This window comes from Hydra vulgaris, chromosome 07 (genome assembly GCF_038396675.1).
Source record: "Hydra vulgaris chromosome 07, alternate assembly HydraT2T_AEP".
NCBI classification, from domain to species: Eukaryota; Metazoa; Cnidaria; class Hydrozoa; order Anthoathecata; family Hydridae; genus Hydra; species Hydra vulgaris.
In genome coordinates this window covers 10,775,819-10,803,275 of record NC_088926.1, presented here as the reverse complement: position 1 = coordinate 10,803,275, position 27,457 = coordinate 10,775,819, and the positions used below count along the sequence as shown (strand labels likewise).

Below are 27,457 nucleotides of genomic sequence, written 5' to 3'. Positions count from 1 at the left end.
AACGGGACAAGATGCCTTTTCATATAGCAACTCATCAAAAAACTTAAAAATGGGTGATAACGAAATTGCATTTACGTGTTGTATTTTAAAATGCCAATTGGTTTTTCTAAATATTATTAACGCATATTTATACGCATAAGTTTACTATTTTCGCTTAAAATAAAATACCTTGCTTTCGGTTATTCATAATAAATGGTGTCCTTCGGGTGTAACTTTTTTAAGAATATTTTTTTGCGACGCGGGTTTATTTTGTATTTCTTTAGTTAGATTAGTTGGTAGTTTTTAAAGTTTTATAAAATTGGAGTCAGAAGTTGTATAAAAAGTCATTATGCCCCAACCACGTGACTAGATGATATATTTATAAACTTTTTGTTGTAATTCTTATTTCAAATTTTTCTACTTGCAAACTAAAACTTCATGCAGACAGTGAATCATTATGATAACATGAACAAAGTCTTACTACTTCATACTGATACTTTTGCAATACTTCTACTTTTACTACTTCATACTGATAGTTTTGCAATAACTTAATAATATATATATATATATATATATATATATATATATATATATATATATATATATATATATATATATATATATATATATATATATATATATATATATATATATATATATATATATATATATATATATTTATGCAGAGATGGAAAGTAACGAATTACATGTATATAAATAGTTCTTTTGTTAATTTTGTACTTTTTAAGTGTTTTTTTAAATGCGTAAAATACGTTTCACGCGTGAAAGTAAAATTACACATTTAAAAAAAATTAAAGCCGTGCCCGGCGCAGAGTGGAGTATTTCAAGTTAAAAGTCGATCAAAAGTCGAATGCGAGAATTTTATAAAAGTATACTATTAACTATAAATTATGAAAGCTTTATGAAGGCTAGATCACTAAATAACAATTTTAGTGATCTAGCCCTCTCCCCCTTCCAGGTATAAAAGTAGTTTTTGCCCACTCCCTCTTCTAGGTATAATAGTAGTTAAAATTCGGGCTTGGCGTGAGCTGTTTGTATTTGTTTTCCAGTCAAACACATCTTTTAAAAGTATTATTTGAGTTTTTATGCAGTAAAATCTTTAATAAATCACAATGAAGGTTGAAGAAGAATGTACGTACATACAAAATAAATGTATAGATCTTCATTTTACTTGATAAAGTGACATTTTTGTTCATATATATTCGAGACTAAAAATGTTAGCTTTTTCTTTGTAAATATTAAATAATCAAAATTGTTTTCGTAAATAAGTTAAGCCGAGTTTAGCTAAGATTTTGATTGTGACTTAAACATTATTCTAGTTAATGTTTTTGAAAAAAAAAGTCCCACATAAATCTTCCGTTTTTTAAAATTTAATTCACCTGAAAACTATTACAAAATGTACTGAAAATGAATAATGTTCACTAAAAAACGCATTAAAAACTTTCAAGTTTCATTTTAAACAAAAATGGATAGCTTCTAACAACACAGAAGAAAGCATTTTGAAGAAAAATGAACTATGGCTCAGTGCTATTATAAGTCTACCCACCTGTATAATAAAAAGGCTTGGTCAACCATCTTAATAATAAAAATCTTGGTCAAGCATAGGTTAGTTGTTTAAAAAGATATTTGCTCTCTCAAAGCTTTTTGTTCTACGTAGAACAAAAGCTTTGAGAGAGCAAATATCTTTTAAACAACTAACCTATGCTGCCCAAATGAGTCAGCGTGATGCAAGGCATTGTCGCGCGTTTAGAATAATGAAAGGAATTAGCTGTTTACCAGAAAAGGTAAAAAAATATTGAGAAAACTTTGATTCCATTCAAACTAATGTTATAAAAAAACACACACCATCGAAAGCATTATCAATTTTTGTTTAAGTCAATATGACAAGGAGACAATATGAAATAATTTATGCAGCTAACAAAATTTTTTATTCATGTTATTCGCTTTTAAAAGAACCAAAAAAACAATGTTATCCGCCACAAGAGTCAATATCATTTCAAAAACGTGTTGTGAAATTAAACTACAAAATATTCTAGACCACACATCTAGACGCTTGTGTTAATATTTAGGTGAAGTTTTGGAAACCTTATACGAAGAAGAAAGAAGCAATTTAGAGATGTTATCAAAATGGGGTTGTAATGGCTCACAGCAGAAAACATTTAAATAAAAGTTCAAAAATTGTTCAGATAGCAACTCTAATATCTTTCAAAGTTCATTTTTGCCATATTGGTGGGCAAAAGATTATTTGTCTAAAATTGTCGCCCAATACGAACTCGTTTTATCCATGAAACTAAAGATATAACAAATGAAGAAATCTGCTAAAATCTGCTAAAATCTGATCAAATAAAAAACTTAAAAAAACTGAAATTCCAAAACATTTTGGTGGTATTATGCATTACAGTATACCTTGGCATTTACAATGGTTGATGCTAAAGTATGCAATGCTGCAATCAACACCGCATCTACTATGAGGTGCAATATATGTGGACTAACGTCAAAATACTTTAAAAAGTTAAGTATAAAAGACATAGAAAATTCAGATGCTTTTAAATTTGGTTTATCAGCATTACATGCAAGGATTCGATTTTTCGAATCTTTACTACATTTATCATACCGCATTCCCATAAAAAAAAAAGGCAAGCAGGAACATAAGATTATAAAATAATTGAGCCGGAACCAAAAAAAAACATACAAAACAAATTCAAAGAAAAAATGGGGTTGCTGGTGAATATTCCAAAGGCAGGTTTCGGAATACTAGTGATGGCAGTACATTAAAAAGATTTTTTTCAGATCCTCAAACCTCATCCTGCATCACAGGAGTAGACATTAGACTATTTAAAAATTGTATTATTATTTTGGAAACCTTGTCAAGTGGATATAAAATACATGTTCTAACAAGCACTTCCGTGATTATAGACAGAATTTCTCGAGTAAGTTTTCAAAAGAAATTTGAAATAGGAATATCCTTTGTTGAGCAGTGCCAGAAAGAGGCTCAATAATAAAAGAAATTTCAAGTGAGGCATTTGAGTTTTTGCTACCAGAAACATTGAACGAATTACAACTATATGAAGAGAAGGCATCTAGTAAAAATGAATCAGATTAATGCTTATTTTTTATCGTTTTTAGTATATTTTGTTATTTCATGTTTTTTTTTCACCTTTAAAGTAAGTGTATTTGTATATTTCTTTTTGTTTATATTATTTATAGTTGCATCACTTTTTTTTTTTTACATTTTCCTCTTTATTTTAAATACTTTTTTAAACTGCTTGTTATTGTTTATCTAATTAAAAGTATTACCACCCTTTGCTACAATAACGGATTTTAGGTGTCGGGGCATGCTTTAAATGTAGACTTTTGCTAAAGACTAGGGTTGTTATACCTCTTTCTAAAAAGGGTTTCTATGAATTGCTGCTTGCTAGTGAGGGTATCTATAGGAATTTCCCGTTTCGTGAACTCCCTTAGATTTTATAAAGAGTTCATATCAGGTAAATATCCTTGCCAAAGTGAAACATGCACGTTTTTTTCACCTAAGAATGTTATCCTCGCTTTGTGGCACTATGTCGATTCGTGCGTAAACATATACTCTTCATTAGTAGAAAACTATTCGTGGGCCTAATGCAGAAGCCTATCTTCAAATACTCGTTTGTTCTGTTACTGCCTCATTGTCCTTTTTGCAATGTAATATCTCATACGAGAGTATGAGGTAATTCTTACCCTCGGCTGAGATCACAGATCACGCCATCATATTCACAGAATGTTTAACATTTTTTGATAACTTTAAAGTTAGTACTTAATAGATAATTATTTTCTTGATAATTCGATACCAATTGATAATAGTAAATAGATAATAGTTATCTACTTACAGTAATTGCAAATAGTTATTATAAATTTTGCGACATTGTAAAAACCGCTTTAAGAAAATCCGCAATTTTAGAAAAACTCAGTTATTCTCATGACTAATACATATTGTTTTATTTTTAAGGTTTAAATGGTTGTAAAATTCGAAAGCAATAAAAAAAAATTATCACAGTTGGTGACATGAATTATCAAATAACAGGCGCAAAGTTACCATCTAACCGTCAAGTTCATGCAGTACTTTTTTTTAACATTAGCGCGTGTTAAAAAAAGAGTTAAAATCAAGAGTGTATTGTATGTATGAGCAGCCGTGGCCCAGTGGTATATCCGTGGTTCAAACCCCACCTCTGGGCAAGTTTTGCGACATCGGTTGAGAAAGAGGCGTGAACTTCCTATTAAATGCTCTTCCGCGGTGCTCTGTGATAAGACCGTAAGAACTTCTTGAGGCACCTAAAAAAATTTTTGGGAAAAGCTAGAGTCCCTACCAGAGCTATAGCTAACTGTGTAAAAAAACTTGTAGATCTTCACCGTGTTTGGAGAGAGTTGCAAAAAATAAACAAGATATTTACAAACACTGTGAGGAGAACTTTCGAAACAATTTAGATGTTATTTAATATAGCACATGCTGATGCTTTGAAACGGATAAAAATACATAAGCAAAGAGAACCAAGGCGCCCAGGATTTATTTTCGATTAATTTTTTATAGACAAAAAAGCCGAAATAGAAGAAAGGACAAGACAGAGAGAATTAAAAAAAGAAAAAAAAGACTTTAGCAAACGTGTCTAGTAAGTTTTTCGCCACTTCTTACTACACAAGAGTTTACAAACTCAGGAACATCACGATCACACAACAGCACCAATAAAAGCCCTAAGGAACCGTTACCGTCAACCTCTTAAATAGTAAGTTCTGAAACTATAACAAAAAGAAGAAGAATGAACTTTCTCACATTTTAGGCAAAAAAGATTATAAAAGGGCCATTAAAAGAAGCTAGTGTATTTTTGAAACAAAAACTAGACAGGGAATTACTGCTTTTTGCTTACCGCCATCACGTGTACGAACTGGTTTTAAAATGTGTATTTAAAACAAAAATTCACCAAGTCACAAGTAGCCCTGATGTCCCAATGTTTAGAAAGTTTAGAGACAACTTGAAAAATATTAATCTGACTGGTATTAAAACATACACTGATATGGTCAAAAAACATTTAATAATACAACATTTGAAGAATTGTTGACATTTTATAATCAAGAACTGCAAAAAACTATTGTACGTGATGATTATCGGGAATTAATTGTTAATTTCTTAGAAGTTAATAATTTAAAAAAAAAAAAAAATCAGACCTCTTGAAGCAATGCATTAAGCGAGGTGGATGGCTAAAGCTATTTACTCTTTAAGGATATGTTTCTTGCAACCCCAGATCAAAATTAGCGCCAGGTATAAACTAGCACTTTGATTTTGTGTCTGTTAAGAGCATAAATTTATTTTCTTGATTAAAAATTAATGAGAACTTCCTTCTGAGACCCGTTTCAACGTGGGATGAAGATGTTGCCTATATAGAGGCAAAAAGAAAATTTTTTTCCTTAAGTGTGGATAAATTTTTGGATTTAAGTAAGTCTAGATAGTTAAAGAAATAGGGGGTGTGCATTTTAAAAATCAAAAAACAAATTTCGCTAATATAAGGGACACCCTAATATATATATATATATATATATATATATATATATATATATATATATATATATATATATATATATATATATATATATATATATATATATATTAGGTGTATAATTTTTAATAGGTTTAGTAAATAGTATTCAGGCTCGTAACCAGACTTTTTTTTAGGAAGGTGACAAACTTCTTACTGCGGCCGACTGTTTTTATAAAAAAGTCATTTTTTAAAAATATTGTAACTAAACAACTAATTTTCCACAATTTTGAATATAATGTAACTGATGAAAATAAAAAAACAACAAACATTTGGTCTCAAATTAATTACAACAAATAATAATTGTCTAAAAGAAAGGAGACAAGTTCGAATCTTTTCAGATGTAATTTTGCAAACATTTTAACGGCCATATCTAAATCAAAGTTATAATTATAGTGAGTGTGCATTAAAGCCAACTCAGAAAGTAGTTCCTGTCCTCGTGTTACTCTTGTGTACAAATGAAGGTACACGTTCTGCGGTAGTGATAGGAAATACAATTACATAGGAAAGAACAACGTAAATAATCAGAAACTTATCCGGCTTACATTCTTTAAGAGCAATAGCACCACCCGAGGGTCGATTATCTGATTGACATCTAAGCCACATTTTTGCTATATAATTATTTCTTCACTAAGGAAACTAGAGTTAGGGAGATGACTTTTATAATGCATTGTACCTTTTTGTACTTTTTAGTTTTTACGCAGATAATAAAAGGTACAAAACTTAAGAATCGTATCTGATAACTTAAATTTATCTTTCGATTAAACTATCACATGATCTATATATGGAATGATGAAAGATCTTTTGAAATATTGTTCAAACGTTTCAATGGGCGGATTTGCTAGATGATGTTGTTGGCGTGTGTGTACTCGTGGTTTTACTTGTTTTACATTTGATATTTCGGCAAGAATTGATACATGACTATATATTCGTTCGGCAAACATACTTATGTCTATTCTCATAATTACTATTTCTGAGATGACAATTTTAATACACGTAAAGGAATATATAATGTCACTAGATTTTTCCTGCAACTTAACTATATGCTCACGAAGAAACCACATAGTTTGCTGTAGTGATATCATTAAAATCAAAACTGCCAAACACTTTCAGAAAAGAAAGTGCTTGACGTTTACCTTCAGCAGTCCACCCATGCAGCCAATCGGCATACTCATTATTATTGCCACATCGGTTCTTTGAAATGACCTCGCAAAATATTATCAGAAACGAATGAGCTAAAGGAAGTTTTTACTAACCATCTTAATTTTTAACCCATATTGTAACATAAATATCAGAGTATAAGAACCTTTGGTCTATTCAATGTGTCAAATTGGTTTTCGTTTTGGTACACCAAGTTAAGAAGTTCTGTTCGTTTTGCGCTATTTTTCATCCATTTTGTAAACTCCTTCATTATATCTAACACATTTCTTATTACAGGTATCTTTCAAGAATTACAAATAACCAATTTTGTTCTATAACACGCGTAGTGGGTGTATATTGCTTCTGGTTAAATGCTCAGAAATTGGGCTTGTTCATCTGATAACAAACCTGCTGTGATAAAAATGTTTTGCTTTCTTTATTTTTTTTATTTAAAAAAAACTTGTAACATGCCTTTTCCAAAAAACCGAGATAATCTCATTTTAAACCTTTGTTTAAATAAAACGAGCATTTTTATTTTTGGACTTAGCAAATGCTGGTGTTAGAATGGGTTGCAAAACAAATCTTGCTGCACAACAGAATAGCATGCCCATTTAACATTCGCCCATCTATTTGATCGAAAATTAATTTGCGTTTTTACAAATTACTGTATTGTCATAGTTGGCGGTACTAAGAATTTTAAAATTTTGAAACCGGTACATTTTTTCAGAACGAGGGTGGTAGCCACCCTATTCATCCCCCCTCCCTAGTTACGGGCCTGCTCAGTATGTCACCGTAAATGATGTATTTTCAATTTTATATACAAACTTCCTACATATATAAAATTTTATACATCTATATATATATATATATATATATATATATATATATATATATATATATATATATATATATATATATATATATATATATATATATATATATATATATATATATATATATATATATATATATATATATATAAACCAGTTTTTATATATCAGTTACATATATAATTGGTTTTTTGAGGAACAGTAATCGGGTATTTGACACATTTCAGTCGGGTGAATTTTAGTTTTGGAGCACCTAAATAACTAAAAATTACAGGGCAAGATGTAGTGTTTATATTTTTGGCCTCAAAACTGGAGGTCCGAGGCTCTGACCATAAATACAACATTGCAAGGAAGGAGACGTGAACTTTTAAATTAATCAAATGTTAAAATTTTATATATCATTAGGAAGCTCTTCAGCGATTTTTGGAATAAAATAAAGAGGAGTGATTGGGGGGGGGGGGGATGTGGTAGAAAAACTTCAAAAAGTACCTAGTTGTAGGAGATATATACATTCTAAATTTTTGACCAAAAATTTTTATACTTAGTAATAAACAACTTTTTTTTTTCTTTTCAAATTGATTAAACTTTTTTTTCATTTTTGAATTTTGAGAATTGTTGCACACTGAATTCAGTGTGCAACAATTCTCAAAATTATACAAAACTCGGACTGCAAAAAGTTAATTCACTCAGATACAATTGCACTAATCTCTTAAAAATTTAAGTAAATTACGGCTTTGTGACATATAATGTTAACGTAATGCAAACGTAAATTTTTAAACGAATTCATTGGAAACAGCCTTTAAATAAATAGTTTTTATATTAATAGATTAATAACAGTTGATAATCGAAGCAAACCATGCTTTGCCTTACTTAGCAGTTTATTTCGATTGTCGCTTAAACTGCTCCGACGATTATATAATCTGAAGATGGAATGCTTGAACTGGCAACCTGATCATCAAGGATTAAAGCAAATCCTTCAACTACTTAAAGAAAGTCAGAGTCCAAATACGGAAACGCAGAGAGCTGTTCAACAAGTATCTTTTTCACAAATTAGTCTTAGTTGCTCAACTGTAATTAGGCTATATGGACTACATAATTGACATAACAAAATTTAAAAAGTCTTATGCTAAATACTATATTATTATTCATACATTGAAGTTCATGGATTTTATTTGTTTAGTACAAAATTTGCTTATTTTCAAATTTTTTAAATTTTCAAAATACTAATTTAGTTGGCAGAAGTTTTATATTAGTTATTTTTAATTTTTTTCAATTATAACTGAAAATTCATTAACTACGTTTCTTAGAAACTCGAATCGTTAAACCAATTTCCAGATTTCAACAATTATCTTATATTTGTTCTCACGAAGCTGAAAAATGGAGGAATAGGTAAAAAAAACAACTGTTAATTAAGCATTTACAATTTTATAAAACATAAAGTATAGGTAAAGCTACAGTTAAGCGATTTAAAATAATTTTATTTTTTTTCCTGTTGTGCTCTTGTCAGTGGAGACTTTTTAAACAGGAATATTAATTGAAATAATAAAAGAAAAAAGATTGCTGCCCCATGCTAAACCCTCAATCGATGTAGCAGCACTTCCTTGTAGCAGCAGTCTATAAGACAGTCAATGTAGCAACACTCCCTTGTAGCAGCAGGCTGTAAGATATTCGATTTAGCAGCACTCCCTTGTAGAAGTAGGCTATAAGATAGTCGATGTATGTACTGAAGGTAAAAAATATTAATTTTGTTTACATTTAAAAGTTACCACTTTTAGTAAGTCTCCACACAAGAGCGCAACAAGCCAAAAAAATAAAATTATTTTAAGCTGCTTAACTGTAGCTTTGCTAAAGCATATATGGGGTCGGACATAAATCTCAGGCACCTCATTCAATATGTCTGCAAAAAACGAGTCTAACACAAAATAAATATTATTGAAAACTATGTTTTCTATATATTTAGTAAAGGTATATTTCATCCAATTATTTGTACACGTGTACAACTAATTTTTTTGTATTTGTACATGTGTATTTATTATTAATTACTTAGACTATTTCACCTAAAAATCTAATAAAATGTAATAATTTTTTTGAATTAAATTAATTTATAAACTCTTTTTAAAACAATCTTTTAATTAATGAATGCCTGCAAAAGCATAAAGCCTCAGTCACATATACACACCAGTGTGCCTATCCCTATTTAAGTTACTTGATTTTTGTACGCTCGACTTTACGCTTTTATTTATGCATTGATGCACTTTATTATACAAGTGCAACTATTTTGATGCAATAAAGCTGCATTTATTTTGTAATTGTAATCTGGATAAAAGATTTATAAAATAGTTTTTTTTTCAATTACATGCATAGCTTCGATAGCCTAGTGGTTGAATGCGCTGTAATTGGGGTCTTTTGGCGAGTGTTCAAATCTGCCCTTCATCACAACACAATTTCAATATTTTCAATTTGGCTGTATATATAGCAAAAAAATAAACATAGCAAAAAATACTTAAATTGTTAAAATAAATTTTTATGTTATTTCTAGCTAAAAGTAATTTTTTTTTAGCCTCTACAGCAGCACCTTCTGGAGTAGCAGGACAAGCTTATGAAGTTTCAGACCATAATTTTCTTTCAAACCATCTGCAGCTTATTAGGACTAATTACTTAAGCACATTATTAACATAAGTATATCTATCATATATGTTCAACAAATTTCTCCTGGTGTACGTAACCTAATAATATTATTAGGGTCAACGGAATGCCTAAATGATTAAAAGACTGATGTGTTCCTTTTTCATAAATATATATACAAACAGAATTTCACATATGGATTTTTTTTTGTTGATAATTTATTGTAGATTACTTTATTTTATGGATGTGCTGCTTATTTTGTTAGTTAATATAGAAAATATTTGCAAGATAATATAGAAAATAGTTGCAAGTCTAACAGTTTAATATATAAAGGTAGCATACTTAACATATCTAGCTCACATGACCCATTTTATGGATTTTTACATCTTAATCATCAATCATTTTAATTTTCTAGATGAGCCAACTCGTTCACTTGCTGGGCTAATACTCAAAAACAATGTTAAAGGAAACTACCACAAGTTTCCAATTGAATGCCGTCAGTTTGTTAAAGCAGAATGTTTATCTGCAATTGGTGATCCATCTCCACTTATTAGAGCTACTATTGGTATTCTAATAACAACTATTGCCCAGAAAGAGTTTGGTACTTGGCCAGAGTTATTACCTATGCTTTTGCAATTACTTGATAGTGGTGATTATAATGTTTGTGAGGTAATGTTTTAAATTAGTTTTGTTTGTTATGCTAGTACAACATTAGTAGTTAGGAGTTTCTGTCTATTCTCATTTCTATGTTGTTGTGGTAAAACCTTTATGTTAAAATCTTTTTAACATAAAAAATTTACCTATGTTATGATAATTTACCTTATGTTAAATTTTTTTCTTTTAATTTAAGGTAATTTTTCATTCCTTTTTTTTATAAGCACATGAAATTTTTGAAATAGGCTCAGGTATTTTCATACATATGCTAATATGATTAGGAAAAACTCTGAGCCTAGCTATGCTTATAAGTGTTATGTTTATTGGAGAGAAAAAAACAACATGTGTTCTTTCTTTTCTAATTTATCTAAAAAAGTGTCTGCATTAATTTAAAAATTAAAGTTAGACTGTTGGTACTGTTTTGGCCAAAATTTGCATGATGATAAATGTATATACAAAGCCTGTGAAATTCAGGTGGACATCTTTGCTTTATGACAACATACAACTGCGGACCTGAATCTCCCGGGCTTGAATTAATTGTATCGCAAATTGTGATTGCATTTCATACCTTGATTAGTTTTGTCTTTAAAAAAATATTTTTGAGATTTTTTTTTGTGTGTTTGTTTATTGATTTTTTTTCTTTTCTAATTTAGCGATTTTTTTTAGCCTTTTTTAAAAGTAATGTTTGTCACGCTAAATTTATCTTTTGAATAGAAGTATATTTGTTAGCTCTCTTGCACGGTAATTTTTATTCAACATAAAGCTCTTTTGAATTTAATTCACTTTTAAATCTCTGTGTTAAAGCCAATAGTTTTTTAAAGTTGTATTTAGTTTGATTTACTGAGTGGATAAAGTATATCACAGTAAATTTACCTATAAAATAAACCAAAACAACCAGTTAAGTTACTACAGTAAATTACTCAATATATTCAAAAACTCGCAAAATTTAGCCATACAAATGTTCCTATTTATATCTTACACAGGCCTCGAGAAGAGGTGTGAGCTTTAGCACTCGCCTCACTTCCCTAAAATGATTTATGCGTGCAATTTATGGTTCTCGAAGGTATAATTTTTTCTCTCAAAAGTATAACTATTAATATAACTAAAATGAAATACGCAAAGTCATTTTATGAAGAAAAAAATAATAATTACATAATATACTGCAATACTTTTTCAAAAGCACGGTTGCAGCAAGAAAAATATATTAAAAAAGAGAGCCAATTGAAATGCTAATATTTTGATTAGATTGGACTAACTTATAAATATAAGATTATTACACTCTAAATTGTATTGATAAAATTAGATTCACAAACTGATAAATATAAAATTATGACACTCTAAATTATATTAGTAAAATATAAAATTGTATTAATAAAATATAAAAGTATTACACTTTAAATTATTGTATAATAATTTTTATTTTATGTAATGAAATATATATTTTATATATTAATTACTTTAATATATTATTAACTTTTATTGTAGAGTTTTTAATTGTTGTTATAATTCTTAAAATGGCTATATTCTATTACAATAAAAAAATATAAATTATTTTTATTAGCAGTTAAAACTTTTATAGCTTTTTGTCAAATTTTTTATCAAATAAGTAATGTTAATAAATAAATGGATAGCTAGTGTGGAAACACAAAAACAATGCTGGTCTATAGATTTTTTCACAGTGAAATATATAATACTTGTTATGTATATATTCTTGTAACATATACGATACAATAATATGCTTACAACAAGTATAAAACCGAATTTTGTATTTAATAGGTCGGCAATTTTTTGCCGCACTTAAACTATTTACCCCTTAAAAAAAAAGTACATGATTTTGCATTAACTGAAATTTTGAAGACCAGATATTTTTCCAGATACCTCAAATTGCGATGGCTTAATTCAACCCTAGAATATATGTTTATATATATATATATATATATATATATATATATATATATATATATATATATATATAGGCCTCGACAGGAAGAAATAAGTGCGAGAGTGGCAAAAAGCTCTCCTAAAATGAACATGGCAAGCTATGCAAGCTGCTCCTCTAAACATCTTCTGAGGAGAGCTTTTGGTTTTTGCGAGAGCTATCTGTTTATTCATTAAAAAAATTGCTCAATAATTACAAAATTTTGGTTTTATACTTATACAAGCCCAGGGCGCAACAAATTATTATTTTTTTAAATTAACTTGAGAGATATATAATATGAGGAAGTGTTATTTTTAAATTTTTTTTTTTTCTAATTAATAAGTTATTAGATTTATCAATGATGCTTATTGAATTTAATTAATTTTCATTTCTTCAAAACAATTTTATACGCATTTGCAAAGTGTGCGCAAATTAGTGATAATATGCATTGACCTAATGATAGTAAATTATTATCCATTGATGCTAAATAATGAATTTTTCTCAATTTAGTTTACTAAATTAAAAATGTTCAAACTTTAAAAAATAGAAATAAAAAGAGCTAAAATTAAAATAAAAGTTGTTTTGACAAATTTCAAAACCTTTTGAAATAATTTCATATTAAGTATCTAATAATAAGTTAATAAAAATATATTATTGGTGTTGTTAAACAATAAAAAATATAATAAATATATTAATTCTATTAGATTGTATATATTTCAGCAAAACTTAAATTTTCTTTTCAAACAATTTAAAAGTGTTTTGAAATGGCGCGATAAATCTACAAAAGTTTGCACTTTCGTAGATTTGTCGCGCCATGTCAAGCATATGTTTGTTACATTAATATTACAAAAATATATACATAACAAGTATCATTATTGCAGCATGAAAAAATTCTTTAAACAATCATTGTTTTTACTGCTTATAAAAAAAGTTTTATATTTTTTTATCGTAGTAGAATGCTGGCAAAATGTAAGTAGAATGGAATTATTAAAAATAGTTATTAAATGGCTGGTTTTTTATTTTAGTTACAATGATAATTATACTTTAGAGAGAAAAAATTATACTTGTGCATATAAATAAATTAGCCATAAATTGCTCCCATAATACAGGAGCCATAAATTGCTCCCGTAAACCTATTTAAAGGAGTGTAGGGCTCGACGGGAAGCGAGAGCTTTAACTCTCGCTTCCCACCAAGGCCTGTATATGTATATATATGTGTGTGCGTGTGTGTATATATATCAAGCCTTATTAACAAGCGTTACGCAGCTCGCATTTTGCTTGCGAAAAGGCGGTTTGCCTACGCGTTCAGCAGTTTTCCATTACACAAAAACTTTTATCTTTTTAGAAGAAATAAAGTCGTAAGTAAAAGCATTTAACCGCAATTGTAAACTAATAGTTTTTTTTTGTTAAGGAAACAGTTTGTTTGATAATTTTTTTGTTGTTGTTAAAAATTAGTTAAAGAAAATAAAGTGTTTTAAGTTTTATCTTAAGGAATTAAATATATAAATTCCTTTTAAATATATAAATTATTTTTTGTCATAATAGTTTAAAAAATGCACGATTTGTTTTGATGTAAATATTTTATTAATAAGATATTTTATTTTAAGTTTATTGTCAATTCAATAACGTAAAGTTTTAATGACCTTCGTTTAATTTATGAAAATAAACTATGATCACGGATATGTTATCGGTAACTGATAAACCTCTTTATTGTTTAAAAACAGTATTAAAAAGAGTTCACAAAATTTAGTTCATATTTGAAAAAAGTTATAAAAATGATTTTTCAAATAAGAACTAAGGATTTTATTTGTAACTTTTGTTATAGCAGGCTTGGTCGGGAAAGGCGCGCGATTGCACTCTGATCTTGACCACGCATACAATATTTAGTTGCAACAACTTGCCCTCGGCTTCATAGATGTTTTGAGAACATTTCAAAAAATAATCAAGCGCAAAAAAGTTCAACTAGACCGATGAGAGACAATTACAAAAATTAAAAGCTGCCTGATTAAATTGTTATAAAATAAGTTTAGAATAATTAATAACCTTCGTCTTTTATAATTAAGTGACACTTTTTTTATATAAAGTAAAAACTTACTATTAATAATTGTTTAATAAAGAAACAATTGTTATTCAATTTATCAAAGAGTTTAGTATAATTTCTTTTATTTGAGTACTTCTGATTTATTTCAACAAAATTCTAATAAACAAACGTTTGTTGATTTATTTAATAAATAAAAAAGTCAATCTTTTTTTAACCATTTTGCGCTTTGCGTAGTTGGCCTGAGTTTTGTTTTTACAAATTACATACAGTTCTTTGTAGTACGATGAACAAAAGAAACAATTAAATCATTCAGTTACTATGACAATGTTAGAACGTTGTTTTTAGCAGTATCTTTAAAAATGTTAAAAACAATTCCGCAATGTGCTAGACCCCTGAATTAGCGGTCTATAATGATCAGTATCCAAACAAATTACATTCCAAATAAATTATATTTTTATTTTTTATTTTACTAACCAAAATCAAATTTTAAATACGTCAAACTATATGAAAGCATTTTTTTATGATTAAACTCAAAAGGTAAAAATAAATTACGAGGAGGAAGCGGAACTGCTTTACCACTGATTATGAATAGTGAGTGGGCTTTTTTTTTTTTTTTTTTAATAAGTATTTAAAACAGAAATAAGTAAATTTAAGTTTTAGTATAACAAATTTGTAAGAATGACATCTGAAGCAAAAAAAATTAAAGATAGTTAACCAATATCTAAGAACTTAAAAACTTTTCTTTCGTGGGGGAAAGAATCAGTTATTGGATACACGGAAGAAAATGGCTTAGTTGTTAAAATATGGTGTAAGATTTGTGCTAGGAACAAAACTGAAATTTTAACGGATGCTTTAGTTAAAGGAGTATCGAATAATTCTTTGACAGCGTCTACAGAGGAACTTGTGTGGTGACAAAGTATCAGGTAAAATTAAAATAATTAGCTTGTTCTTAATTTGTGACTCTAGGAATTAATTGAAACATAATTTTTCTACCATTATATAACTAATAACTGTAGTTATCTTATAATTTACTATATTACTAAGTGAATAAATTTTTTAGAGAACTGCTTAATTTGAACCGTGATTTTTTCTTTGATAATAATAAAGGTTGATCGCCATCTTAGAGGGCAAAGCCATAGATTAGCGGTGTTGATTGATAATGGTAACTCGGAAGATCCTGGAAGTAGTTGTGTTGCTAACCTCGATATGGAAAATTTGTTACCTATTACACAAGACAACCGCGAAGCGTTATTAAAGATGATTAGAGCAGCCTATAAAATGGCTTTAAGACCGAGCATGCCACATAGCCATTTCAAGACACTGATCAATGCCAAAGACTTAATGGTGTACTCCTTTTAGAAGGAAAAGATAACAATAAAGCAAGTTATCGATTTTTAGGTTCAGTTTCTTTTTTGTAATTTGATAAAGCAATTCAAATGAAAAAATCAAATTAAAGTTATGTTACTATTATAATGAAAAATTAATTTTTTTTTTCTCAAGCTTTTAATCAAGAATGGTCTTATCCTTTTGATTTATCCATTTGATTTTTTAATTTGAAAAATATTAGTTATTATTATTTATTTTTTTTTAATTGTTTTTTAATTTCTTTTTTAGCACGTGAATATATCTCATGCATTGCCAGTGCCATTAAAGAAAAAGTTGCTAAAATTGTCAATGAAACAAACATTTTCTCCATTCTTTCCGATGGTCTCAGGCTAGAAAAACAAAGGATGAAAAAGAGTTGATTCTTGTGCGCGTTGAACGAAAGGGGACCCCTGCCTGTTTTGTAGTTTCTTTACTTGATATGAACAGTTTGGGTGGTATGAGTGCCAATTCCATAAAAAAGGCTATTGATAGCATTTTTATTGAAACCGGTAGTATTCCTTTAACTGCGTCAGCTTACAAATACAAACTTGTAAGCGCTGCAGCCGACGGAGCTTGCGTTAATTTTGGAATTTATAATGGCGTGTTAACACAATTAAAAAAAGATAGAATGTGGCTGATAAAAATTCACTGTGTAAACCATTGTTTAGAAAAAGCAATAAAAGATGCTGTGAAAGATATTTCCACCTTGCCTAAAATATTTGGAACGCGCTTTATAAGTCACAGGAGACGCGGCTTTACAAAACTTTTACATAATTTGCCTTTGCTTATTGTGGGTTTCGATAATGCTCTTGCTGATCGCGACACTAAAGCAGATATGCGTGTTAAACTTTCTGGATTGTCAAAACGGTTGCATGACTACAGACTATTATGTATAATTTGTAGTTATTTGGACATCTTAGAAAAGTTATCACCATTATCATTGGTTTTTGAAAAACGAATGTTAATGGTGAATGAGTTAAAACCAGCGGTGGATATAACAAAGGCTTGCTTAGCGGAATTAAGCAATAAAGATATTGATAATATTATTGATTCATATTTACTCAAGTTTATAATCAATGAAAAAGATGGTTCAACCAATCTTGTTTCTTCGTATCTCAAAGAAGGTAACAAATTAAAAAAATCAAACCCAGTGTTTGTTGAGATTGAACTCAACAATATGGCTAATTTTAACTTTGAATGTATTCATTCTGCCATTAAAGTAAGAAAATTAGCAGTTAAAAGCATTCTGCCATTGATAAATGATAGATTTAGTCCGCTGTTAAATCCCATATTCAATTTAATGAATTGGTTAGATCCGCAAGTATGGACAGCAGACAGCATGTATGGTGATGCCAGCATATCTTTATTACTAAACGAATTTTTTTACCCTCTAGAAAAATTAGGAATGGATTTTAAAATAGTTCTTTCGGAATGGAGAGCTGCAAAACTAGTAATAAATGCGCAGTACTCCATTGCACTCACACCATTGCAAATATGGCAGAATATTTTTCTTTATCATAAAATTAAGTTTCCAAACTTGAGTCTTTTAGTTGAACTTCTGATGTGTATTGCTGGTTCTAATTCAGCTGTCGAACGCGTTTTCAGTATTTTGACTGTGATTTTGACTGATAGGCGTTTAAAGATGAACCACTCAACAAGGGAAGACTTAATAATCATAGCAGGGAATGACAGGAATTTCACTCAACAAGAACGCGATGATATTTTAAGTCGCGCTGTGGATATTTTCTTAGATAAGCGAAGAGTTTTTTGCCTTGATTCAGCTAATGCTAGCATTGCCACTGATTATAGTAGTGAAGAAAGCTGCAACAGTGAAGATATAAGTTCTATATCTAGATCGGACGGATAAACAATTTATTATATAATTTTTATCCCACATAATTTTATATTTATGTACATTACTAAAGAGTCCTGAAGGACAAAAATATATATAGCATTATATATATGATATCTTTGATTGTCATATTCTTCTTATAAGATTGCATAAATAAGTTGAATTTAATAAATAGGCAGCGTATAAGCTAATATATGTATATATTATATGCTGTATATATAAAACTTTTTAATAATATAGATCAAAATATGTTATTAAAATGTTTATACGCTGCCATTTTATTAAATCTTTTAAATATCTGTGTGTGTGTGGCTCCAACAATAAGTCAACGTATTAAAATAAAACAAATTTATATTAACGAATCTTTTTAAAGCATTCGCCAATATTAAATCATTTAATTAGTAAAGATTAAAGTTATGAAGTTAATTTTTTTGCGTGTGTTTTTAAAACTTATTGTTATGCGGACAAACATGGAAACATACTTGAATGTTCTCAAAACATCTATGAAGCCGTGGGTAAGTTGTCGCAACTAAATATTGTATGCGTGGTCAAGATCAGAGTGCGATCGCACGCCTTTCCCGACCAAGCCTGTTATAGTGAGAGAAAAAAACTTGCTGTGTGATTTTTAATTATATAGACCGTATGATTTTTAATCATACGTCTGTTGCAATCTCCGCGTTTTTGTTATACAGCGAAATCTCATAACAAGGCCTGATATATATATATATATATATATATATATATATATATATATATATATATATATATATATACATACTATAGCATAATTATGTGAGTGCTCACCTAAATCAGCAGTACAAGATATATATACACATATATATATACACACACCACCAATTTTTTTCAGAAAAATTAATTGTTTCAAGTGGGAGTACCTTAGTTAAACCATAAAACTGAATGTGCAAAAATATGAAAGTTTATTTTAATTTAAATTTATATATATATAAATTTATGAAGAAGTATAAACTAGGGTGACCTATAGTTAATGAATTTTTAAAGCAATTGTTGGTGTAAAACATTTTCCTGCGTATTTTCATATATAATGAAACATAATAATTTATTTTTTAATTTTTTTTAATTTTTAGGGTCGTTTTACATAAAAACCATATTATGATGATTAACTTATGCAAATAAAAAATTTATAAAAGCAACATGGTTTCAAATGTTGCAACTTATTTGGGTTTAGAGAATCAGTTAACAAAAAAAGAAATTGTTATATTTTTGTTTTTAAGTTTTTAAAAAAAAACACAATTTTTATAGCTTAAAAACTTAAACCTAATGCAAAAAATTTTTCCGGGAGGTTTTAGTTTTGATTACATTTTTAATGACACATTTCTTTATAATTATACAAAAAAACAGCCTCTATAAAGCGGTTTGTTTATGTTAGTTTTTTTAATTTATTTTTCAAATAGATAAACTAGTTAACTATAAATTGTTTTTATTTTTGAGTTAACTATTATTTTGCTATAAACTATCTACTCCAGCTTGAAACAACTTGATGCCAAAAAATGTTGGTACCTCAAGCCTTCCCAGGTAGCGTGTGCGGTTGCACGCCTTGTTTGTCCATGATAAAAGTAATTTTTTTAGGCACACGGACCAAGATAGTTCGCATCTTTTAACTTTTAAAGCATTTCAATAATTCACAGGGAAAAGCTAAACTTTTTTTTTTTTTTTTTTTTTTTTTTTTTTTGTAATTCACCTCCCCAAGGCCGAGAAGGCCACTACAGATGAGGAGGCTACTTGTGGTTATAATCCTCTCTCAACTCTATAACTCTGAAACACGAACCTTGACGAACAAGGCCGCTACGTGGAGAAACAAGTTGATGAAACAACTTATCTACTGAGGAAAAAACAACAATCCTAAAAAATGGAAACAAAATTGTGACAAAATATCAAGTTTTAATTAGAAAATTTAATTAATAAAAAAAAAATTTTTTTTTTAATTTTTACATTTTTTGCATTCTTCTTTTTAGAGTGGTTGTTGTTTTTAGCTAGCGAATTTGATACAAGTTGATTTAAAAAAAAACATCTTTTATAAAAATTTAACAACAATTGAAAGTTTTGGTATGCAGTTTATTTATGATTTTTATCAGTCCGTATAATTAAGAAACTAATTTGCTATGTACGTTAGAACCAGAGATGTGGAGTCCCAAAAAATACTCCAGATTTGAAAATCACAAAAAGATTACTTCATCCTAGTTTTTGGTATCCAGGAGCTCTAAAAATATAAATAAGTTTATGGACTTCTGATAGGAAAAAATTAAAGACTTTTAGGTTAGAGGAACAATCATTTTTTGAACCCGGAGTCTGTATGTATAATGGCGGCAAGGGCTCCAGGTTTAGAAAAAATAAGTTTCAAGTTATTAAATCTCATGAATTTTTTCTTATAGCAGATCATAAGTCAACAAACATGTTTAGAGCTTCTTGACACTACATACTTGGAATAAGTAGAGATATAAAGCCAGAGTCTTTTTAGGACTCCGCATCCCTGGTTAGAACTATGAGAAGCTTTTACTTTTTTTTTTTTCTTTTGTTTATTCCTTTTAACGTCTTTTTGCTATTAAAAATCTTTTTGCTATATTTGATGTTTTTTCTCAATACTTATATAATAAGAAAATAAATTGCTATATATTTGTAAAATATATTATTGATTAATAAATTTCGTAATAACTAAATAAAAGAATAACATGGTTTCTTTTATAAATATATTTACCACATTTAATGCCTGTCTGAAATAGTCTCCTTTATATTGCCTAATTTCCAACATTAATACGAATTACTTGAGAAAATGAACATAATGATTGCTCTGTTTGAAAAAATGTATTAAAAAAATTTTAAATAGGCATCTAAAAATTTCATTCAAAAAGTTCAGTAAATTAACAATGCACTAGCCCACAAGCTTTTAGAGCATCTTCAATAACAATAGTTCATCAGGAAATAAACTATCATGTTTAAATGCACAATTTTTAGAATTCAACAAAGATGCAGACTTTCAATAGGATAGTGAAAACTACTAACTATTTTATTTTTGAATATTAGTATTTATGACTTTATTTTTTTTTACATAAAAAATTTGTTAAAAATTACAATTTTTTTACAAATAAATAGCAAATAGTTGTCTTTTTCCTGTGCATTGTTAAAACGGTAAAGTTTAACAAAAACATTTGAAAAACAAATTTTATTGTTGTCCATGTTTCATGTGCAGATAATAAAGTACTTAATATGCTGACTGAAAAATCGCAAATAAGTTGTATATAAAAAAATATTTTTATTTTGTTATATTCTGCTTTTTTCCTCAACTTGTATCAATTTTGGTAGTGGAAAATAACAAACACCCTAAAAAAAAAATAGAAAACAAAAACAGTAAAATATTTAGGCCAATTACTTTTTTGACAAAATTTTTCTTTTTTAAGTTTTCTTTTTTACTTTATTTAGGTTTTCTATTTCGTATAGTATTCGTTTCCTTTCTTTGAGTATTGCTACTTTATTCTCAGTAGTTTTTTTAGCTTTATTTTGGCGTAAATTCAAATTGTCTAAAAAAATTTTTAAACATGGACAATCAAGGTGTGCGACCGCACGCGCTTTCTGGGAAGGCTTGTACTTAATATATAGTCACTGTCCTAATATATTTTACGCTACCTTTGTTGCAAAACAATGTGTGTAATATCAATTTTGTCACCTAAAAAACTTCAAAGATATAAAATATAATATAAATTGTCAAAATTAATTTGATATAAATATATTCTAACATAGACAAATATATATTCTTTAAATCTAAAAGTTTGTATGGCCTGGTAAATATGCAAATTATTTCAGCTTTTTAATCATGATTTTGTTTCAAGGGTGCATTTGGTGCTTTGCAAAAAATATGCGAAGATCTTTCTGGTCAACTGGATGGTGAAGGAAATGTCCAAATATTAAACATAATGATACCTAAATTTTTGTATTTTTTCAAACATAATAGTCCTAAATTAAGGTATTCCTATTTATTGTATTTTAATTTGAATTTATATTATTACATTATGTTATAATATTAAATAATAATAATAATTCAATATGTAATAAAAAAGGATGTTTTTTTAAGCCCAATAAAACTTAAAGTAGTAAAAAAAGTAGTCAAATACTTTTTTATTTGAAAGTTCAATACGTGACATTAACATTTGAAAATGATTTTGGGCACCAAAGCTGTTCTTCAGGAAGAGCATTCTTGACATCCAATTTTGAACATCAAGAATGCACCATCCTATAGAAACCACACAAAATGTAAAAATGAGCCTCATTGCTGAAAACTATTTGGCAATAAAACAACGAGTTATTTGCCAACTGCTCTAGAGTCCAATCAGCAAAAGGATCATAATGATCTCGTAAGGATCTCGTAATGATCTCTATATGGATTATGTAGATCACAATTGTAAAAATTTGGTGGTTTGAAATTATAGCCAAGAAAATTTGCTTAATTGCAGTGTCATGATTAGACAAAATGATGTGCATGTGAAAATCTAAATATTTTGGCGAATTTGAACTGAAGTTTTTTACATCTATATTAAAATTAGGCTGATAATTTTTCATGCCTTCTGAAAAACTATGTAGTTGGTTTTCACATCTCCTGTTTTACAAGATGTGCTGGATGCCATCAAATTATGTTTTATATTTAATTAACTTTCCATCTAGAGCAAATAGTTGTGTATATAAAGTTTATAAAGTTGACTTTTTAAAAATTATTAAACAAAATTATCAAGATATACAAAAAATTTCATAAAACAAATAAAATATTTTCAATAGAACTGTTGCCTATGCATTTTATTTAAAAGATTATCATTTATAACATTATCCTACATAAAATATTATATATTTATGTATGTATGTATAATTAGGTGTTCTAAAAAACAGCAATTTTTTATTAATTCTAGTATTTAAAATTATTTTTAGTCTTAGCCCTTTAAAGAAAAAGGAGCTAGAATATGCAAGAACTTTGTCGAATGCAAAATTTTTTTATATAAAATAGTCAGGCAACTCTAAACGTCAGTGGGCAACCAACATTAACAAATTGGTTACTTTTGGTTACTAATTGCTCTTCTGGCAACCAACCAAAAGTCCAAGCGTACACCTCTGTGTGCATATATATATATATTTATATGTGTGTGAGTGTGTATGTACAAAAAATATTTTACAATAAATATTCAATTTTATATAATTTTCATAAGAAGTAGTAGTGTACACTTTTTGCAAGAAATAGTGGTAATTGATATTTAAAATTTGAATAAACCATACTCATTAAATTTTTTACGTAATCAGTATTTTTTGTGAAAGTGTGAGTGATAATAACAATAACATTTGAAAATTTGAGATAAGCTATTTGTTTCTAAAACTAAATAATAATACAAATATTAATTTGACTTTAAAGTGTATTTTATTTTTTCCATAGAAGATAAATGAAAATATGTATGTATTAAATTGCTTTTTTTGTTTTAAATATTTTTAAAAAAATATTCTTTTTTTTAGAAAAAGAATTCTTTTTTTTTTTAATTATTCTGATATCATTAACTACATAAAGTTTAATAAAATGTTTCAAAAACTTACTAAAAATTTTATTAATCATTAAATACATAAGGCAAAGTAAATTAAATGCAAAAAAAAAATCTTTAAGTATAAATATTTTAGAGCTCATGCTTTAGCCTGTGTCAATCAGTTTATAAATTGTCGTAGTCAAGTTTTGATGAACAGCATTGATCAGTTCATGGAGGTAAAAATTTTAGTTTTATGTTTTTATTCATATTATTACTTATTTATTTTACAGTTGATAGTAAACAAAAATTGAGTAGCCTTACCTATTGTGGCCATCAAAACACATTTGAACAAAGGAGGTTTATTTAATTTAAAACAAACAAAAACATTCTTTTATATACCTTTTTCCTACAAGAAATCAATAAAGACAATAATTTTTAGCAATCACGCTAAAATACTGTAATAAAATTTTTAGCAATCATACTGTAATAAAATTTGTGTACATATTCTTATCAATATTTAAAATTTTAATTGTTTTTTTTTCCTTATTTTTTAAATGAATAGCTTTAATTATTAAAAAAAAATAATTAGTAAATCAAGCTAAGTTCAAATGACAAAAAAATTTTCAAGTATAGTTGTTGAGAAGTTTTTGTTGAGTCAAGTTAAATATAGTTTTTATACAAAATAAAAAAATTTATTTAGGGTTTGTTCTCTCTTTCAAATGATGATGATTCAGAAGTAAGGAAAAATGTATGTCGCGCAATTGTAATGTTGCTTGAGGTTCGCGTTGAGCAGCTCATTCCTAATATAAACAACCTTGTAGAGGTAAACTGTTATTTATTTTTTTTAGCCAGACAATGTTTTATTATTTATTATTATTATAAACTTAAATGTTTTTTTTTTTTTTTTTTTTTTTTTGCACCATTTTTGTTAAAGGAAATATTAAATTATTTTTATTTTTATTTATTGTTAAAATAATCTAAAGTTTATTAAAATTCAAAAAATATTGGTTGCTACTTGTAATAAGCATTTTCAATTATTTAGTTTTATTCACAATGAATAATTGAAAATATATGATAAATATTAATAATTATTAACTTTTTAGTAGTTGTGAATGTATATTAGTGTGGCTCATAAAACATAATTTTTGAAATTCTTATGTTCTAATATGTCTAATGACATCAGATTTCAAATATTAGGTATGTTGTACAATAAGGCTAATGTGATTGCAAATGATGATAAATTGCTATATCTGGAAGTATGTCTGATCTCAAATTCTCAGTTAATTAAAAACTATAAACACTGATTTTATGAAACGATCAATTTATCATATTGCAAAAATAATAACAGTCAAAGCTTACATATTTAATTATTTGTTTGAGCACCAGGCAACTTTTATATAATTATTATTATAATTTATTATAATAAATTATGAGTTAAACAAAAGTTATAGTAAAAAAAATAATAATTACTCAAGGGCCAAAATAATTTGCACAGTAATTTAAAAATTAATCAATAAAAAATTATACTAAATTTACTTAGGCATTGTGTGAAACATTGAAATTGATTTTTTTTTCGGCGGAAACTATAAGAAACTATTTATTTAAAATTTTTTAATGTTTTAAATAAGAAATTAAATAGTTGATAATAAAAATACTAATAAAAAAATAAGTTATTAGAGTTTTTTATTTTATTTTATAATATTTATAAAAAATTGAAATTAGTTTTTATATGTTTTTAAACTGCTCTGTCTGTCTCCTCTATACATATCTGCTAAAGAGAAATTTAATTTATGAGAAAATAATAAGATTTAAATTAGATATAAAAGTATCTTATTTCCCAATTACTTTTATTTAAAATATTTGATCACTGCTAAGTTCTTTTAGACTGTTGTGATTTGTGGTTGTTTATTAATATTACATTGTAATATATGCTTTATTTTTCTAGTTTTATCTGATGATTTGTAAAATGAATTAAAATACTTAAGTTTAAATCTTGATTTTTAGTAATGAATAAAGTAATAGTAATATGGTTTTATAATAAAATTTTGTATCATAATTCAAGATCAATATAAATATTTTTATTGAATAACGACTATTGAGTTAAGTGATAAAAACAAAGTTAATGGTTTTTTAATATCTAAAATATTAAAGACTGCAAGCATTTCTACATATCACAATTCATGACCACTTAGTTCGAGCCTTGTACACATGTTACTTTGTTACTTTTTTGGTAACTTTATATTTTTGACTTATACTTCAAGGAAGAAAGTTTAAGTTGGAAACAAAACTCAATACAAGGTTCGAATTAAGTGATCGCAAATTGTAAAATCTGGAAATATTTCTGATCATTAAAAACAGTGAACACTTCTTTATATAATGATCTTATTGCAAAAATAAACAAAAGAAACAAAACAAGTTTACTACTGAAATAATAATAACAATCAAAACTTACATATTTTTAATTGTTTGTTTAAACAAATATAAAAAAAATTATGTCATGAAACTTTAAGTCCCATAAAATAATTGTGTACATATATATATATATATATATATATATATATATATATATATATATATATATATATATATATATATATATATATATATATATATATATATATATATATATATATATATATATATATATATATGCACATATAAATATCATTATGATCATCATAATCATCATCGTCACTGTAACAGCCTTGCAGTGGCTTATGGATTTACATTCTAGACTTAAAATCCACAATTTTTGTTAGACAAAAAAACTCATTTATATACTGCAAAAAAATATTGCAACAATTTTGGCATTCCTTTATTGATGAATAGCAATCCTTTTACTCTTCAACTAAGTCTAAAAGCACATTGTGTATGAAATTAGACCTGCTTTATCTGCCAAGTTTGAGCCACTCCCCAATTGTTGTAAGGTTACATTTCTTTCTTTTTTCCACAAATATCGTCATGGTCAATGCTCAAACAAGCTATCATCTCTATTATGATAAACCAAAACTCATTCTTGCTTGGGTTCTTATTCAACAAGTTGCATCCTTTTGCTGTATCTGTCGCTTCATGCTATAAAAATTTTTATTAATCCAGTTTTTTTCCTTGAACGTCAAAAAAATCTGAAAACTCTTAGCCATCTCCATGTTTTTCTTTTATATACAACCTACAACTTTTCAAGTCTTCAGTTAAATACTTCCTAGTATTTTTACTTATTCTCTATTTTAAAGTAAATCATAACTTAATAGTGGTTGCTTGCAACCTTGTTGGAAGTAAATTAGAGTTTGAAAATATATAAATATATGCCAGTATTTAATAAATAGTAAATGTAAGCATAAAATTATAATATATGAATTGGTGAATGTTAAAAGGGTAGAAGTCCAACAATGTAAACTTTTTTAAATTAAAGAAAAACTGCATTTTCCCCCATAGTAAATTTTTGTTAATGGTTTAATAATTTTTTTTCGTAAGAGGATGTTTTTCACCTTCAAAAAAAAATTATTAAACCATTAACTAAACTTTATTACGAGGGGAAATGCAGTTTTTTTTAGTTTCCCAAATGTTTACACTGTTGGACTTTTGCCCTTTTAACATTCACCGATTCATATAAAGTATTATAAATTTTTTTCCTAGCTATCAACCCCTGCTAAATTTTATAGTTTTGCCAGAGTCGGGTTTGAAAAAAGTCTCATTTTTAGCCAGGGATGGGGCTCTGGTCACTTACTAGTATCCAGGCCAATTTTGATACCAGTAAACCAGTATGGGCCCCCAAATTTCTGGCCAAACTAAATTTAAAACAATTTTAAATTACCTAGTTTGTCATAAAAGTTAAAATTAAAATAGTTCTTTATTACTTTTTGTCTTGCTGTTTTGTAATGATAAAACCTGTCATGGTCATTACAAAATTGTTTTTAATGTTTAGAAAAAGCAAACAGTTTTTAAA

General features: G+C 27.4%; 1 protein-coding gene across 1 annotated transcript in view; it reads left to right on the top strand.

Annotated features, from left to right (window-relative positions):
• The first annotated feature begins 8,330 nt into the window (after window positions 1-8,330).
• LOC100206972 (transportin-1) overlaps window positions 8,331-27,457 on the top strand; it is a 38,230-nt gene continuing 19,103 nt past the window's right edge. Inside the window, exons 1-6 of the mRNA XM_065801012.1 lie at window positions 8,331-8,565; window positions 8,839-8,920; window positions 10,572-10,825; window positions 21,850-21,983; window positions 23,669-23,750; window positions 24,215-24,337. Coding sequence (XP_065657084.1) covers window positions 8,458-8,565; window positions 8,839-8,920; window positions 10,572-10,825; window positions 21,850-21,983; window positions 23,669-23,750; window positions 24,215-24,337 — 783 coding nt within the window. The 5' untranslated portion in view covers window positions 8,331-8,457. The remainder of the gene's footprint in view (window positions 8,566-8,838; window positions 8,921-10,571; window positions 10,826-21,849; window positions 21,984-23,668; window positions 23,751-24,214; window positions 24,338-27,457) is intronic.